The sequence below is a fragment of the Erpetoichthys calabaricus genome, chromosome 5, assembly GCF_900747795.2.
Source record: "Erpetoichthys calabaricus chromosome 5, fErpCal1.3, whole genome shotgun sequence".
NCBI classification, from domain to species: domain Eukaryota; kingdom Metazoa; phylum Chordata; class Cladistia; order Polypteriformes; family Polypteridae; genus Erpetoichthys; species Erpetoichthys calabaricus.
Window position 1 is genome coordinate 24,189,470 of NC_041398.2, and position 17,704 is coordinate 24,207,173.

At 39.3% G+C, this 17,704-nt stretch overlaps 2 protein-coding genes across 4 annotated transcripts in view; both read left to right on the plus strand.

The window, feature by feature from the left end:
- LOC114643591 (CD209 antigen-like protein B) overlaps positions 1-17,704 on the plus strand; it is a 290,359-nt gene that overhangs the window by 250,142 nt on the left and 22,513 nt on the right. The window lies entirely within an intron of this gene.
- The window catches only part of LOC114643594 (low affinity immunoglobulin epsilon Fc receptor-like), a 346,195-nt gene continuing 334,628 nt past the window's right edge, over positions 6,138-17,704 (plus strand). For both annotated transcript variants that reach the window (XM_051927563.1, XM_051927564.1), the window contains exons 1-2: positions 6,138-6,417; positions 8,396-8,467. In XM_051927563.1, coding sequence (XP_051783523.1) covers positions 6,333-6,417; positions 8,396-8,467 — 157 coding nt within the window. In that variant the 5' untranslated portion in view covers positions 6,138-6,332. The remainder of the gene's footprint in view (positions 6,418-8,395; positions 8,468-17,704) is intronic.

Sequence of the window (17,704 nt, forward strand, 5' to 3'; positions counted from 1 at the left end):
TTGATAACATCCTTAGCCATAATACCTGGCAATAATATGAATTCAAGGTTAAAACTAAATTATGAAACAACACATTACCTTTAATTACGATGACAAAACATCCTCAGATGTTCAGAAACAGTGTCTCTCTGATGAAACATTGAACTTCCTAAACTGGAATGTCAAAGATCTAAATCACAATCTAAAGATTTAAAAAAGTGTTCTCCCACCTAATAGCAAAAAGATTTAAAGAGGGCAAAAATTAGGCAAAAATGGTAATTTCCATGTAACATGTCTTGACAGTGTCACGTAAACAAGAAAATAAAATTAATTAAATGAGACTTGTTTGAAAGAGTTTACATTAAAAAATAATCCTCACAAACAAAATCTACATGTTAGAAAAACAAACAAAATGTTCAAAAATATAGATAAAAAGGTGTTTAATACTGCAGACACAGTCTAATGTAAGATGTTTTTAAAAGCAAACAAGGAAGAAATATATTCCTTTTTAAAAAGAGGCTTATTAAGACACATTACAGTTTGGATCAAAACCATTTTTGTCATCTTTCCTTCATATATTATGCCTTACATTAATATCACAGTCTTGGGGCCTCATGTATAAATGGTGCATACACACAAAAATGTTGCATACACCCATGTCCACGCTTACATCGCAATGTATAAAAACTAAACTTGGTGTAAAGCCAAGCACATTTTCACTCCAGCTCAATCCCTTGCATATGCAAGTTCTGCGCTTGGTTTAACAAACTGGTGGCCCCCAGTATCAAATTGATACTGTTCCTGTGTGGTTTCCCTTTATTTTTTAGATTCACATCCCTGAAGCGGCTTTATCAAATACACTGAAATTAAAGGCATATTGTTTATTAGTTTAAGGCATCTGATTGTAACAATATAATGTTACAATTATATTTTAACAATATAATGGTGCACCGAATGGCCAAACTATTCCAAATACTATAGCCACTTTAGTGTTGTTACTCGCAGTGCATCACTCTGAGTATTTTAACTCACTGTATCTGAGTGTGGAATCACAGCTGTACAGCAGCTGGTCGGAAAGCTCTATGTCAGATTGTGTCAAGAGCGGAGAGAATTATCGGGATAGAGTTTTTAGCACATGCTGCCTCAGCCATGTGTACTGTCTATTTGAACTTCTTACATTTGGCAAATGCTTCAGAGCCTTTCCTGTACAGACCTTGCGGTTCAGAAACAGTTTCATCCCAAGAACTATAAATGCACGCAATCAGTCCATCAAGTGCTCCTTGTAGAACTGTTTGTAGTTATAAGTACAATTGCCTCACTGTAAACTTGCATTACAGTTGTAATATTGCACAAACTGAGCCACTTATGCTTTCATATTGTATATTTTTCACAGTTTTTTATCCTATTATTATTATTATTATTATTATTATTATTGTTGTTGTTGCTGTTATTATTTTACCATTTTAAAAGAAAATAAGTTTATGGAGGATTTGAATTTTGAATCTCATTGTACCATACAATAACAATAAAGGAATTCAATTCAACTGAGAGCGCGTACAGATGATGATGACTGGCTTCTAAGTCGATTTAGATTTCCAGGTGCTATCTTCTTGGAGCTCTTGATATCATTTTTAAGAAGAAATGCAGTAAAGTATATATATTACATTATACAGATATATTTTTAACTTCATTTAAATAATATATATTGTTAATGATTAAATATGCATTATGATTAAATTGGTGGCGCAGTGGTAGCGATGAGCTGGCACCCCATTCAGGGACTGATCCTGCCTCGTACTGTATGTTTGCTGGGACTGCCGCAGCCCTGGATGGATAGATGGATGGAATAATTAAACATGTACTACCAAGTGTGAATAAATACACAAACAAAGATAAAAGGTTGGGGTTATTAGCCCCGTATATTATAAATAGAAGGTCAGTTTTGTTATCATCAACTCAAAAGACAGTCAAAGATAGGGAGGATGGACATTTTATAAGGGCGGACAGGAAATAACATGGAGGAATGCTGGGAAGTGTCGAGGTGGATTCTGGGAGTCTGACATCATCACGGGGTCATCAGAGGACATAAATGAACCTGGAAATGTGCATTTTCTAGAGTTGTCTGGGTGCTCTTTACGGCTCCGCCGCCTCTGCCTTTCTGAGGAAGTAAAGAGACAAGGATTAGTACACTGCTGTAGCTCCCTCGTGGGACGTTTTACGCAACAAACCGGGTCGATCAGCTGCTCCCCAAGCGCTCGTGCATGACACAAGATATTTCAATGTTCCTTAAATGTTTCGAAGAATTGGCATTCTAAGCTTACAGATGGCTTGATATTTATTAAAGAGCTGATTGTGTGGCGATTGGTTATTTGGAGAAAGAAAAAGAAGGACAGGAATTGGGGTTTAGTACATTTGAAAGAGACAGAACTGCTGCAATAAATTATTTTATTGAGGATTCACGCACGGTGCAGCAAGCATCTAGAAGGGGTGCCAGCTCGTTGCTACCACTTGAATTTGATGATTGTACAGTATATAGCGTGGAACTGACTTCTCTGTACTATTCTGTCCTCTGCATCTCCTGGAGTACAAAAGAAACACCACAGAAAAAAAAAACAAATACAGTCACTGACTATAATGCATGAAGGTATGCAAATGAATATAATGTTGCATTAGTGCAACAATGTTTTCCAAGATGTACAATACAGGTCATAAAATAAATTATTCCAAATGTTATATATACCTAAGTCTCTCTTTTTTTGTCAATGCAGCTTTGACACCATGGACCAGAAGGTGTATACTAATTCAGCGTGGGCAGGAACACTCAAAACTGAAAAAAAAATTCACATCCACAATCATTCTCAGTCATGCACACCACTCACATCCATGTCCACAGTTTTCCCAGTCCCAATCTCAATCGTGCACAAGATCTGACACATTTTCAAATAAAGAGGTGGTATAACAAAACAAGTTTATTTGTTATACCATGCCTTTATCTGAAAACAGTGTCGGGTTCGGAGGGGAGCTATTATGGGAGCGTGAACGTGAGGGAGAGAATAAAACTGAAAAAAAAAAACGCTAACTTTTACAAGTACTATAAATTTACTCCAGCTGTTACAGATGCAAATCAAATGTATGTTTTTATTGTATAATATTACCAATAGGAGCAGCGCACTACTCAAAAACGGTAAATTTGGGAAGCAGCAAAAACCTACAAAATCTTGATTGGGAGTCAGCAGTTCTTAACATTGCATCACGCAAGCTGTCGTATCAGCAGCCTACCGTAACCTGCTTTCTTTTTCTTTGGTTATATTCCAGAATAAAAGCACACTTGTTTTGTTATACTTTAACCTTTTGTGAAAGTGTTTATTTGATATTTGGATTTCAAGCTTCACACATTATACAGTTCATATGTACATTTTGTCGATTATTACTAAAATATGAAAAATGTTTCTGTTTTAATGAGTGTTTACATAGATTGTTGTAGACACGGAACACACATGAAATGTATGTATTCCAAATGACAACATACTGTATTTTTTACCCTATAAAGCTCCAGGTACTTCACTCCAAGATAAACACAGAGCACTGAGAAACTTCTTTGCGAATTGAACTGCGGCGGTGTGCGGGGAGATGGGATAGCAGTCATGAGCAGGCATGAGCTGGGAGAACTTAGTGAATGTTCTGTGACAGAGGGGGATGGAATAGTAGGCTGCTTGCTGCTTGTGCTTATTGACACATTTACAAGACAAAAGACGCTGATGGAGACATGCGAATGGTCTTAAGGTAATAATAATAATTATAATTCATTACATTTATATAGCGCTTTTCACAAGGTAGGCCAGATAGGAGTGTTTTCATAAGCTTTGGTAATTCTAGTGTTAAAACAGGTGAAAACATTGTCTCTAAAAGAAATTACAACATTTATTTTAAAGCACATTACAAAAAAAAAACCAAAAAAAAACTGAAGAACAGTTATATACATTACCATATAAAAGGTTATATCAGACAGTCGAAACTAGAAACAACTTGCTCAGCTTAATCAGCAAATGGCTATAGAGGAGAAGAAACTAAAACCTCCAGCTGGTTGGACTGTTGAGAACATAAGTCCTAAAGACAACCTGGACCCTCCTTTGTATTCTACAGTACACAAATGTGTAAACATTATGAGGATACTCTTGTGGTACTTTCTTCTTCCTCCTAGAATCACAAATGGCTGCAGTGTACTGTAGTAAGTAACAAGTAACAGTGGTTAATTGTGCCATTACCAGAAATGACAAAACAGATTCAAATAGCGATTAGTGGCCACTCTTTAAAACAGAAAATAAAACAGCATTTTATTAAAAGAGCCAGCACCCAACTGAGTGGTGAAAATTGGAAATGATGAAAAAACTAAATTAATGAGGTGTTTTTTTTTTAATTATTTTTTGAAGTGTGTGACTGTACTGGCCTGGTGTATATCTAATGGTAAAGTAAACATTAATTTCTGCTTTATTTAATTTTATGTGCGCAGCAACAGAAAAAGTGTTGTTTTGCTTTTTGATAAGCAGATTGGTAAATAGATAGATGGGAAAAGCACTATATAATAGATAGATAGATAGATAGATAGATAGATAGATAGATAGATAGATAGATAGATAGATAGATAGATAGATAGATAGATAGATAGTACTTTATGTAGAGTGCATTTAGTGAAATGAATATGCAAACAGCATTTTTTGTTCTTTATCTTTGTTATTTAGTAGTGTATATATTCACCCAGATTTGCTTTCATTTTAACATATGAGCTTTGTCATAAAGTCATGCCAATGCAACAACCATTACTGAGAAAAGACAGCAATCCTTTGTAAAGTTTTCATCCTCTGACCTGTTAGCGTCTTACTCCCCGGCTCCCTTGGCTTGATTTTCTTTTGTGTAAAGCTGACTTGACTTGACTTGTATGGAGCCTCTTCAGCCATCCTGCCAAGTGTGTGGCAGAGAGTTTTGAACAAAGAAATTGGTGGCAGCTCAGGATATCTGTGTAAAGAAGAGAGCCTTGTAATTCTTTAAAGTATGAGACTGGGCTTAGGATGAAATGAAAGATAAAATTTAAATTAAGCAAAACACAGAGGTGTGCTGAACTGATGAATACATGCAGCCTGAAGTTCCTCTTAATCAGTAAGCTAGTTTTATTTTGAACAGCTTCCTTCACAAAGCACTTCATTGTAACACCCTGCTTGCACAAATTGTTTGCTTTGAGCTTCCACCACCTGCCTTTTTGATATCAGCATTTGGGTGCTGCTTAGATTGCAGCACTTCACTTGAGCCCAGCACTCTGCTTCCTTGTTTAAAATGACATCAATGTTGGTCTGATGTATAGATGACCTGGTAAGTGCTTTATGACACTCTTGTTAGGGTTTATTTTGAGAGAAGACCATGAAAAATAAATTAGTATGAAACTCCAAGTGACAGAGAAGACAGCTGGGAGAAACTGAACAGCAGGTTTGCATCTCCACCTCTCTTTTAGCATTTTAGTTACTTATAAATTTTTTAAATTTTTGTAAAACTTTAAAGTAAATCATCTACAGAGTGTGATGTGTAACTGGTGTTCCTGCTAGCTTCTAATTCAAACTTTGTTCACTGACAACTGCTTAATCAACGTGTTAATGTCCAAAAGGCCTTTTATGTTTTTATACCATTGTAATGCCTTTTAGAAATGTACTGTGGAAAACAGATGTGAATATTCTTGGGTCAGCATTTGAAAGAGAGCATTAATTCAGGACCCCCAACCTTCATACCCAAAGTGCTTTATGCTCTAACTGACTTGTTGGTATCTGCTTTAAAGTTTCTCAAGTCTTGCTGTCTATCTTCAAGTGTGTACAATCATTGAACTTTTGTATCCTCTATTACCTTTTGCTAAACATGTTTTAATATATCATTTTGACAAAGTTTGCACTCGATTAATGGAGCACTTCAGAGATAAAATAACTGATGGTGAAAACAACAAACTGATATGTGAAACGTGCAGGCTTTTTTTTTTATTTTTCATGGCGGATGCAGAGAAATTACTCAGCATATTATTATCAAAAACAAATAAAGTTAAGAAGAGTAAGTGTGCCACACCAGGCCATTGACCAATTTTTATTGTAATTATATATTCCTGTACAATGAAGTGCTTTGTGAAGGAAGCTGTACAAAATAAAACTGGCTTATTGATTAAGATGAACTTTCAGGCTGTATGTATTCATCAGTTCAGCACACCTCTGTGTTGTGCTTAATTTAAATGCTATCTTTCATTTCACCCTAAGCCTAGTCTCATACTTCTAAGAATTACACCAATTTCTTTGTGCAAAACTCTCTGCCACCCACTTGGCAGGATGGCTGAGGAGGTTCCATACACCGCTGTGAGCTTCACACAAAAGAAAATCAAGCCAGGGGAGCCGGGGAGTAAGACGCTAACAGGTCAGAGAATTGCTGTCTTTTCTCAGAAATGGTTGCTGCATTGGCATGACTTTATGACAAAGCTGATATGTTAAAATCTATCTATCTATCTATCTATCTATCTATCTATCTATCTATCTATCTATCTATCTATCTATCTATCTATCTATCTATCTATCTATCTATCTATCTATCTATCTATCTATCTATCTATCTATCTATCTATCTATCTATCTATCTATCCCTACAATTCAACTGTCAGAAAACTGGTAATGGCTAACCATTTTGGCACGTTTTTCATATTATAAAAAGTTATGATATCATTTGCTTTTTTATTTTGCAGTGCAGCATAAATGTAGTTCATTTTGTGAGATGCATAGACTAATGTTTACTTCTGCATATTTTTTTCACACTTGCATAGGCTTGTTTCCACTTGCTTTCAATACCACATAATTTAGGTTTTTAACTAAATATCTAACATAGAATGGGAGGCTTAGGGGGCATGAAGGGTCATAGACTAGGACCGTGTCCAAGGACAAGAACTACACAGGCATTTAACACTAGAATTACCAGAGCCTACAAAAAAACTCGTAGATCCGGCCCACCTTAAATCTGTTCGCACCTCTCCCTCAGCGTCTTTTGTCCTGTAAATGTGCCGATTAAGACAAGCAGCAAGCAGCCTGTTATTCCATCCCCCCACCGACTTATGCCAGGAACAAGATGTGCTAGCGTCAAAAGAATATACACATTACCACAATCATATAGCAAGCTACCTTAACTGCTCAATTCTCCATTATTTTGGCCTCCCAGTGCCTGATCATTGGTTATCACTAGTCTGAAAATGTAATCAAGACAGAGAACTAACTGTTATGTACAATATGGTTGTGAACACCGATCGTACCATTAGAGACAAATGACCATCATTCCTCATGACAGAAGCAGAGGTGATGTCTGCTTCTTGATGTAGCTGTTTCAGATAACACCAACATCTCAGGCAAGGAGGTACAACAGCTCAAATGCAAAGAGCTCAAGATTGAGATTTTGAGCAAATGGAAAACATGTGTGATTCCCATTGTAATCTGAGTACTTGGAACTGATCAACAAGGTCTTGAAAAATATCTTGATGAACTGTGAAATAAAGCAAGTTCCACCATTCAAGCATCACTACAGTTTCAGCAGCTGTTTTCCCTAAGAGAAAACAAAATTTAACGCAAAGCGAGCGAGTTTGTGTTAGTAGACTATAAACTGTAAACTGTAGTGATGCTTGAAACTGCTTTTAAAGAGGAAGCTTTAAGTAAAACACAGGTCTACGAGTGGGTTTCAAATGAGGAGAAATGTCACTTGATCTTGCTCCATGCGAATTTTTCTTGTTCCCGCATATGGAAAAAAGAATTCAAAGGAAAGTGTTTTTGTACCGTGGAGGGAAGTCAAAGAAAAATCTTTGCAGGCATTGGACAACGTTCCTCTTCAGCAATTCCAAAAATGTTTCCACTAGTGGGTAAAGCGTTAGGACAAGGGCATTCATTCGCATGGAGAGTACTTTGAAGGAGACTAAAGTTTCAGTAAGTAAAAATTATTAAAACAATTTTTTTTTCAATTGCGGTTATTTTTGGGTACCCCTTTGTATGTTCAATGATATGACTTAGTATATGGCCTACATAAAATAAAGTCACTAGCACAGTGCCAGATTAAGAATGTCTATTAAGTAGATGATGGAGACTTAATTTTCTGTCAATTCTCATGAAATCTTGGTATTTGTATATTTAAAGTATCTAACAGAGTCACAAACATCATTCCAGTAAGGATGAACAAGACTAACAGCTTTCATTTTTTAACTGTTTTCATGACTTTTTATGTTAGTGGTTTAAATACGATTTTTTGTCTTGTTCATGTTTTTTTTTTTTTTTTGGTGTGTATAGTTTTACCTAAAGTGACAAAAGTGTTCAATTCACTATAAAACATAGACTTCTATTGTGACTTATTCTTTTCTTTTAAATAGAACCAAATGATAACATCACTTATGCAGTGGTAGTAACAGAAAAAAAGCAGCAGCAGAAAGAGCCTCAAAGAGGTAAGTCATCTATTGGAAGAACATTTTGAGGTAACCCATTCATATAAAACATCATTCAATTACTTTCAAAACTGAATAAAATTTGCACATTATGTTTAATAATAAAGAGCCTGCTGGTTTCTTAATGTCTGTTAAAGATGATACTATGACCTTGTGCCTTTACTCTTAATTTGGGATTTGTGTGCTTATGTTGAGAAAATTGTGAATGCTTCTTGGTATTTTAGTATCATTCTGTTGCTCTGTTGTTCCTGTTAGATTAGTTTACATCTTGGAATTGGACCATGGTGATTCGTTCTTATTTTTGAAGGACTGACTTTAAATTTCTGGAAATGTCCTGCCTTGTACCTGATTTTATCGGGATGGATCCCCTCAGTTACACAAAATGGGCTAAGAAAATTGATAGTTTTTGTAAGCATGACAAGAAGAAGGATTGTTAATAACACTTAAAATGGGTACCAGAGGCTACCTGAAACACCAATAGCTACTTTATTTATAATATAAGTCAAAAGGTTGATTTTGATTTTCTTCTTCTTCTTCTTTCGCTGCCCCCTTTTAATGGTCGCCACAGTGGATCATCCATCTCCATCTATCCCTGTTTTTACATCATTTTCTGCCACACCAATTGCCTTCATGCCCTCCCTCACTGCATCCATAAACCTCCTCTTTGGCCTTCCTCTTTTTCTCTTGTCTGGTAGTTCCATCCTCAACATTGTTTTACCGATGTACCCCTCATCTCTTCTCTTCATGTGGCCAAACCATCTCAATCTAACGTCTCTTACTTGGTCACCAAAGATTTGTACCTGTGTTGACCCTCTAATATACTCTTTCCTAACTCTGTCTACCCTTGTTAGTTCAAATGAAAATTGTAGCATCTTCAACTCTGACATTTCCAGTTCTGCCTCCTGTCTTTTTGTCAGTGCAACCCAGAGGTGGGTAGAGTAGCCAAAAATTCTACTCAAGTAAGAGTAGCATTACTTCAGAATAATATTACTCAAGTAGAAGTAAAAAGTAGTCATCCAAACAATTACTCAAGTAAGAGTAAAAAAGTATTTGGTGAAAAGACTACTCAAGTACTGAGTAACTGTTTGACCATAATAAATGATTTATTTTTTAGAAATGTTGTAATAATACAGACAAAAATATAAAATAATGTGCAAATTCTCTCACTTGGTCACCAAAGATTTGTACCTGTGTTGACCCTGAAGAGGAAAAACCAAGTGCACCCCACAAATAAAGGCCATGTCATGAGGGATATTCCATTAAATGAGCTAAGTGTACAAGTGTTTCTTATTTTGATAAGCTCTGTTCATTCCAGTCATTTTCTTTCCCACCAAAGACAATTTGGGCAAGTCACATTTGGTAATTGAGAGAGCTATGAGTCATTTGTAGGCTGCTCCATACCAGGGTAAAGATAAAGCTTAGTGTAGCATTGTGGAATAAGAATTCATGAAACTCACAATCAATGAGAAAGTAAACCTTGGAGAAGTTTTCCAACTTTTTTTCAGCATATCTGATGTGGCTGCACTCTTAGTTATAGTATTGCTTAAAACTAATGATTGTGAATTTCCCCTTGGGATTAATAAAGTATCTATCTATCTATCTATCTATCTATCTATCTATCTATCTATCTATCTATCTATCTATCTATCTATCTATCTATCTATCTATCTATCTATCTATCTATCTATCTATCTATCTATCTATCTAAACATATTTGTTGGAGCTGTGACTCAGTTGCAGGCGCCCTCATTTATTGTTTTTAGCCATGCAGTTTCGTTTTTGTGTTTCTATGGCTGTGTCGTCAGCGAGAAGTCGATTGCTGACGGCGGCGGATTCGCGTGCTGAAGTGGCCATGTCGGCCGATCCGGGCATGGAGGGCCACATTACTAACCGAATGTGGTATATGCGGTGGTGTGGGCGGTCGCGTTCGGTCGGCTGTACAACCTGGCGTGCACACTTTACCTCAGGTTTAGTTTACAGGTCGTAGCCATGGTAAAGTGTTCATTTAATTAAATAAACATATTTGTACTAAAGTGGTGCCTTTGTGTGGGCACCTTCGTTCATTCATCCGTGTGGGCTCGTTGCAGTGCGGCAGTGCGCATGCGCCTCGATGTGTGATTGAAATATGCTGTGTAGTCTGGACGTCTGGGGATTCTGTACTGTAATACTGTAATGTGATTCAAATATGCGCTGAATCCTCTCGGTTTTGGTTTCTCTGTGGCTGTGTCGTTAGCTATGGGCTCGGTTTTGTATTTCCGTTAGTTGAGCTGTTTTGTTTCTGAGCCGTGACTCCTCTGCCTTGGTTGTTTCATACGCACGTTGTGCGGCAGTGCGCATGTGCTTCGATGTGTAATTCAAGTATGCTGTGTAGTTTGGACATCCTGGGATTCCGTACTTAGTAGATTCACATATGTGCTGAATCCTCTCGTTTATTTTTTTGCTCTGCGGCGGGCTCGTTGCAGTGTGGCAGTGCGTGTGCGCTTCGAAGTCTGCTGAATCGTCTCGTTTTTGTTTACTCTGTGGCGGGCTCGTTGCAGTGCGGCACTGCACGTGCGCCTCGATGTGCCCTGCATCCATATCCGGTCTACAACCTATTTTGTCTTCTCTGTGGAGGGCTCGTTGCAGTGCAGCAGTGCGCGTGCGCCTCGATGCGCCCTGCGCCCAGCGCCCTGTGTCCATATCCGGTTTACAACCTTCGGTTAGTAATATGGATGAGTTCATTAAAAGAAAACATTAAGGGCTTGTGAGGATTCAACTCGCTTCACAACAGTTAATTTGTATTTGTGCCCTCACCAGCTTTCTACAAGACAGTGTAGGATAGTGCTGAGTATAATTAACGGTGCCCTTTAAGTCTTCAGCATTTGAATTAAAGAACAAAGAAAAGGCCTTTACCTGCGTCCATTCAGGTGCACATGAGTGGGAGTAGGACAATGTCAGCAGCAAAGGGATGATGCATCTTTGGAGGATTTTGGTGGTGTTGTGGGCATCTCTCCTTTAAGAGCCCCCAGTCTGTCCATTTGTTTTTGAGTCACTTACTGTACTTGCTGTTGCTAGTTTAAAAACAACAAAAAGTGAAGGTAAGGCAAAGTTTTAAAAAGCGCAGTTTTGTTTTTGTGACTTTGTTGCCTGCTAGGGATTAAAAAGGTGAATATCATCGGGCAAAGGAAGCAGAGCGCAGCAGTCAGGAGTCCACCAGCGCAATCTCATGAGCAGTTGAACCTGCATACACGAGCTTTGCAAACTTGTTTATGGGTGAACAGGTCTGTTGTGAGCTGAAAGAGGAAGGAACTTATAAAGGCCAGGCAAGAATGTAGCAGAGAGGTTGAGGCTGAAAGAATCCGAGGACTTTCAGTTGGTTGCTTATGAATGTAGACTTGTTTTGCTGGGTGAGATGGGCTGGGATTCTGTTGTAAGAGGGATGGCAAAACAAAACTAAAGGCAGAATTAAGAGAAACCTTGTTGGGACTGAATGTGCTTGGATGTGTAGTGCCCAGAAAGGAAGTACAGGGTGGGCCATTTATATGGATACACCTTAATAAAATGGGAATGGTTGGTGATATTAACTTCCTGTTTGTGGCACATTAGTATATGTGAGGGGGGAAACTTTTCAAGATGGGTGGTGACCATGGTGGCCATTTTGAAGTCGGCCATTTTGGATCCAACTTTTGTTTTTTCAATAGGAAGAGGGTCATGTGACACATCAAACTTATTGGGAATTTCACAAGAAAAACAATGGTGTGCTTGGTTTTAACGTAACTTTATTCTTTCATGAGTTATTTACAAGTTTCTGACCACTTATAAAATGTGTTCAATGTGCTGCCCATTGTGTTGGATTGTCAATGCAACCCTCTTCTCCCACTCTTCACACACTGATAGCAACACCGCAGGAGAAATGCTAGCACAGGCTTCCAGTATCCATAGTTTCAGGTGCTGCACATCTCATATCTTCACAGCATAGACAATTGCCTTGAGATGACCCCAAAGATAAAAGTCTAAGGGGGTCAGATCGGGAGACCTTGGGGGCCATTCAACTGGCCCACGATGACCAATCCACTTTCCAGGAAACTGTTCATCTAGGAATGCTCGGACCTGACACATTGAACACATTTTATAAGTGGTCAGAAACTTGTAAATAACTCATGAAAGAATAAAGTTACGTTAAAACCAAGCACACCATTGTTTTTCTTGTGAAATTCCCAATAAGGTTGATGTGTCACATGACCCTCTTCCTATTGAAAAAACAAAAGTTGGATCCAAAATGGCCGACTTCAAAATGGCCACCATGGTCACCACCCATCTTGAAAAGTTTCCCTCCTCACATATACTAATGTGCCACAAACAGGAAGTTAATATCACCAACCATTCCCATTTTATTAAGGTGTATCCATATAAATGGCCCACCCTGTACATTTGAATGTGTGCGATTATCATGATTTGTTTAGTTACTTACTGTGCATTTGTATAGCATATATTACCAACTATTGTTTTCACGCTTTTGGAAAGTGCTCTTTTTAAACTGTTATTATCTATTTATTGAAGTATTTATAGCATAATAAATTGCACTTTTTTGTGTATACCTCTTGTGGGAAGCAGCCCAGACACAGACAGACGGACATCATTTTAAAGTCCAACACACGTTTATTTACAATAATATAGTGCACAAACCCAGTGCCGCAGCACCAATCACCACAACAGTCCAGGCCAACCCACACTGCCTTTCGTCTCTTCAGGCCGCCTCTTTCCTCTCCCACACCTCGTTCTCTTCCACCCGACTCCAGCCCTCAATGAAGGGAGGCAGCCCCTTTTATGTTCCCCCGGATTTGCTCCAGGTGTGCTCTGGTAATCTTCCACCAACACACCCCAGTGTGGCGGAAGTGCCAGCAGTATCCCCAGAAGCATTCTGGGTGTCCCTGCTCCTCTTCCCCCAGCACTTCTTGGTGTGGCGGAGGTTCTGAGGTCCAGGGCTCTCCAGGCACTGGGGCACCCCCTGGTGGTGACCACGGGCCCCTCCAGGGTTGAGCTTCAAAGCTCTGTACCCATGGCCCCCACAGCAACCAGGGTGGTCGCCCCGTCGTTGTCTGGAGGAGGCGTAATCCCTCCTCCGGTCCTCCTGGGCATCCCAGCTGGGTACCACCCCCAGCCGTGTGCCACACTTTCTTATTGTTCCACTGGACTTGGCCCCTGTATCAAGGAATTGGGATCTGCCAGATTTACTGCTTAAGTACCTGAGGGCCTGATTTGGCATTGTTCTCTTTTCTCAATGAGAAGCAAAAGAAAAACACACAAAATAGTAAAAGGTTACAAATGGGTCTTTTATTGAGTTAATGTTGTTAATTATTGAATGTACCAATACTGAGTCTGAAAACTTCTAACAATAAAAAAGCCACACTTCAAGATCTTTCAGGATCTGGCAGGAACTATGTAATACATTTAATTATGTACATATTAACAAAGCAGAATAAGCAGCTCTCAGCTTATCTTCACTCTTGTTTGCTTTGCTACAATTTAGCCTTTGAATGGAGTATTGAAACAGGCCACATGTCTGTCTTAATGTGGCTGCCAACATAGATTTGTCTTCATCATGGTGTTCTCTTCATGGCCAGATGGTGAGAGGCAGAGAGAGGTAAAAGCAAGGTGACCAACTTCATACCATTCTTACCACCAATCACAAACCAATGGGTCATTGCAGTACAGAATAGCCTTCGATTCAAAACTAATCATAAACAGTCCCAGTACAGACCAGCAGAATTAGAGTACACCTCATCCCCAAGTTGCTTTGTTTATTCAAGTGGCCTTTCTGCGGGTGATGTCTTTTAGATAGATAGATAGATAGATAGATAGATAGATAGATAGATAGATAGATAGATAGATAGATAGATAGATAGATAGATAGATACTTTATTAATCCCAAGGAGAAATTCACATATTCCAGCAGCAGCATACTGATACAAAAAAAAAAAAAAAACAATATTAAATTAAAGATTGATAACAACGCAGGAAAAAACAGACAATAACTTTCTATAATGTTAACGTTTACCCCCCCGGGTGGAATTAAAGAGTCGCATAGTGTGGGGGAGGAACGATCTCCTCAGTCTGTCAGTGGAGCAGGACAGTGATAGCAGTCTGTCGCTGAAGCTGCTCTTCTGTCTGGAGATGACACTGTTTAGTGGATGTAGTGGATTCTCCATAATTGACAGGAGCCTGCTGAGCGCCCATCGCTCTGCCACAGATGTCAAGCTGTCCAGCTCCATGCCAACAATAGAGCCTGCCTTCCTCACCAGTTTGTCAAGGCGTGAGGCGTCTTTCTTCTTAATGCTGCCTCCCCAGCACACCACTGCATAGAAGAGGGTGCTCGCCACAACCGTCTGATAGAACATTTGCAGCATCTTATTGCAGATGTTGAAGGACGCCAGCCTTCTAAGGAAGTATATTCGGCTCTGTCCTTTCTTACACAGAGCATCAGTATTGGCAGTCCAGTCTAATTTATCATCCAGCTGCACTCCCAGGTATTTATAGGTCTGCACCCTCTGAACACAGTCACCTCTGATGATCACGGGGTCCATGAGGGGTCTGGGCCTCCTAAAATCCACCACCAGCTTCTTGGTTTTGCTGGTGTTCAGGTGTAGGTGGTTTGAGTCGCACCATTTAACAAAGTTATTGATTAGGTCCCTATACTCCTCCTCCTGCTCACACCTGATGCCGCCCACTATAGCAGTGTCGTCAGCGAACTTTTGCACGTGGCAGGACTCCGAGTTGTATTGGAAGTCCGATGTATATAGGCTGAACAGGACTGGAGAAAGTACAGTCCCCTGTGGCGCTCCTGTGTTGCTGACCACTATGTCAGACGTGCAGTTTCCGAGACACACATACTGAGGTCTGTCTTTAAGATAGTCCACAATCCATGCTACCAGGTATGAATCTACTCCCATCTCTGTCAACTTGTCCCTAAGGAGCAGAGGTTGGATTGTGTTGAAGGCACTAGAGAAGTCTAGAAACATAATTCTTACAGCACCACTGCCTCTGTCCAAGTGGGAGAGGGATTGGTGTAGCATATAGATGATGGCATCCTCCGCTCCCACCTTCTCCTGATATGCAAACTGCAGAGGGTCGAAGTCTAAGTCTACACACGGTCACCCTTGCCAAGCTGCTTCTGATGCTCCATCCCTCTCACCATAAATTCCTCATCCCGAGGACGCCCTAAAGACTGGTGGGTTGCTTAGGTAAACATCAAATTACTGCTAATCTCATCAATGATGTAAAACATGCCTCCTGAAACTATAATATTATATTTGCTTTGTCTAGTTTACAAAGAAAGGCATGCAAAATAGTTATCAAATTATTTGCAACACTACCACAAATTCAAATGAATTCAATGTATTTTTGAACACAGCTCTTCACTGAGACCAACTCAGAAAACACCCATAAACTTACAACCAAAATGTATGGACATTTGCACACATGAACACTAAAAGACCTATTAAAACAAACCCATTTCAATTTGTTTAATATAAAATTTAAAGTTCATTATAAATGATAAGTACAAAGGTACAGTAGCATCTCTTGACACACTTCTGCTGAAGTCCTCAATGCTGATGTGCGTGAGAGAGGATGTGCAGCTTTGTTCTATCATGGCTGTCAGTTCTGTTTTCATTCTCTCCTGTACTACTTCATACCATAACTGAGCCTGCCTTCTTGATGAGCTTGTTAATTCTCTGTTGAGGTGATCTCACATACCCAGCATACAACACCGGCCACAGAGTTTTAGAACTCAGTAAAGGATGTCACCACCCACATTAAAGGAGCACAGCCTTTCCTCTATAGTTCATCTGTGTTACTAATTAACCACCAACAGCACATAAAACAAAACGTGTAGACAAGATCAGTCCTGGTGAAAATAAACTTCTTGGGATAAGGGTCATAATAGTTCATGGCAAAGTCTCAGTTTTGATGATTTCGGTCCACAGACTTTCAACCCCTCCTCATAGGCATTGAAGGTCATCATAAGTGTGTGCCGGTAATGCATAGGTAAAATTAAATCATTTTGTCATTGATCACTAGGCCCCTAATGTCTCTGCTGTAACGTCCTATTGGCAGGGTTAATAAAGCAATTATTTACTATGAAGCCAGGGTGCATACAGCCACCCTACCCCGACACAGACAGGCAGGACACAGGTTTTAGTCCAAAAAGCATGCGGTTTATTTACACAGTCCAACACACAATGCTCCCAGAGCACAACACAGTCCCTTTTGCCACCCGTCCTTCCGCCTCCAGCCATTGAGTAGTGGTGACTGGCTGCTTTTATAGGGCACCAGGAAGGAGTGTGTGGCGGGGTGTTCCAGGGTGTGGCAAAATGCTGCCAAATAGGGTCATGTAAACAACCAGGTACCCCCCTGGTGATGGCCACAGATCCCACCAGGGTTGAGCAGGGTTCCATGCTCATAACCCATGGCCCCGCTATAAGCCAAGGGGGCTGACCTCTGTCGAAGCCGGAGAAATGGTCTTGAGAATAGTCTCTCCTCAGTCCTTCCATATTCAGGGTGTCCTGGCTAGATAAGGGCTCTGGCCATCCTCCACATTACCTTTAAGTGGCAAGCTTATGCCTCAATATTTCTGTGGTGAATAATAAGGTGAATAAGCAAAAAAGAAACATTTTAAAAGAAGAACGTAAGAACAGAGGAATTCTGACAGTAGACCGTTCAGTCCATTGTTCTCATTTGGTTATCTAATAGCTATGCTTTCCAAATTGTTCATTAAGATGCTGTATGAGAGTTTCTACTTCAATGACATGGCTCAGTAGTTTTTTACAGATTGCCACAAGAATTTCTGTGAAAAATGTACTTCCTAGATTTCCTTCATGTCATGATCCACCATTTATCCAAATAAATTCTGCTAGATCCATTTTACTGATTCCTTAGGAAATTTTGAACACCTGAATTCAATTCTTGCACAGCTTTCTCTGCTCAAAACTAAGGGGGCTTAATTTCTTAGACCTGTTTGGAAAGCATACACACTTTAGTACTGGGATGTACTTGGTTACCATTTTAGGAGGGTTTGTGTGTTTGGAATGTACATCCTTATAGGGAAATAATATGGTTGACTTTGTGAGCTTCTTGTATTTCGGTTCCAGTACTTTTTGTTTTATAATTATATTCTGTCTGAATAAAAATGCTGAGATTTGACTTTGGAATCTCGGTTTGTGGCAATGAAGAAAACCAGCTCTAGAGTTTCTTTAATAA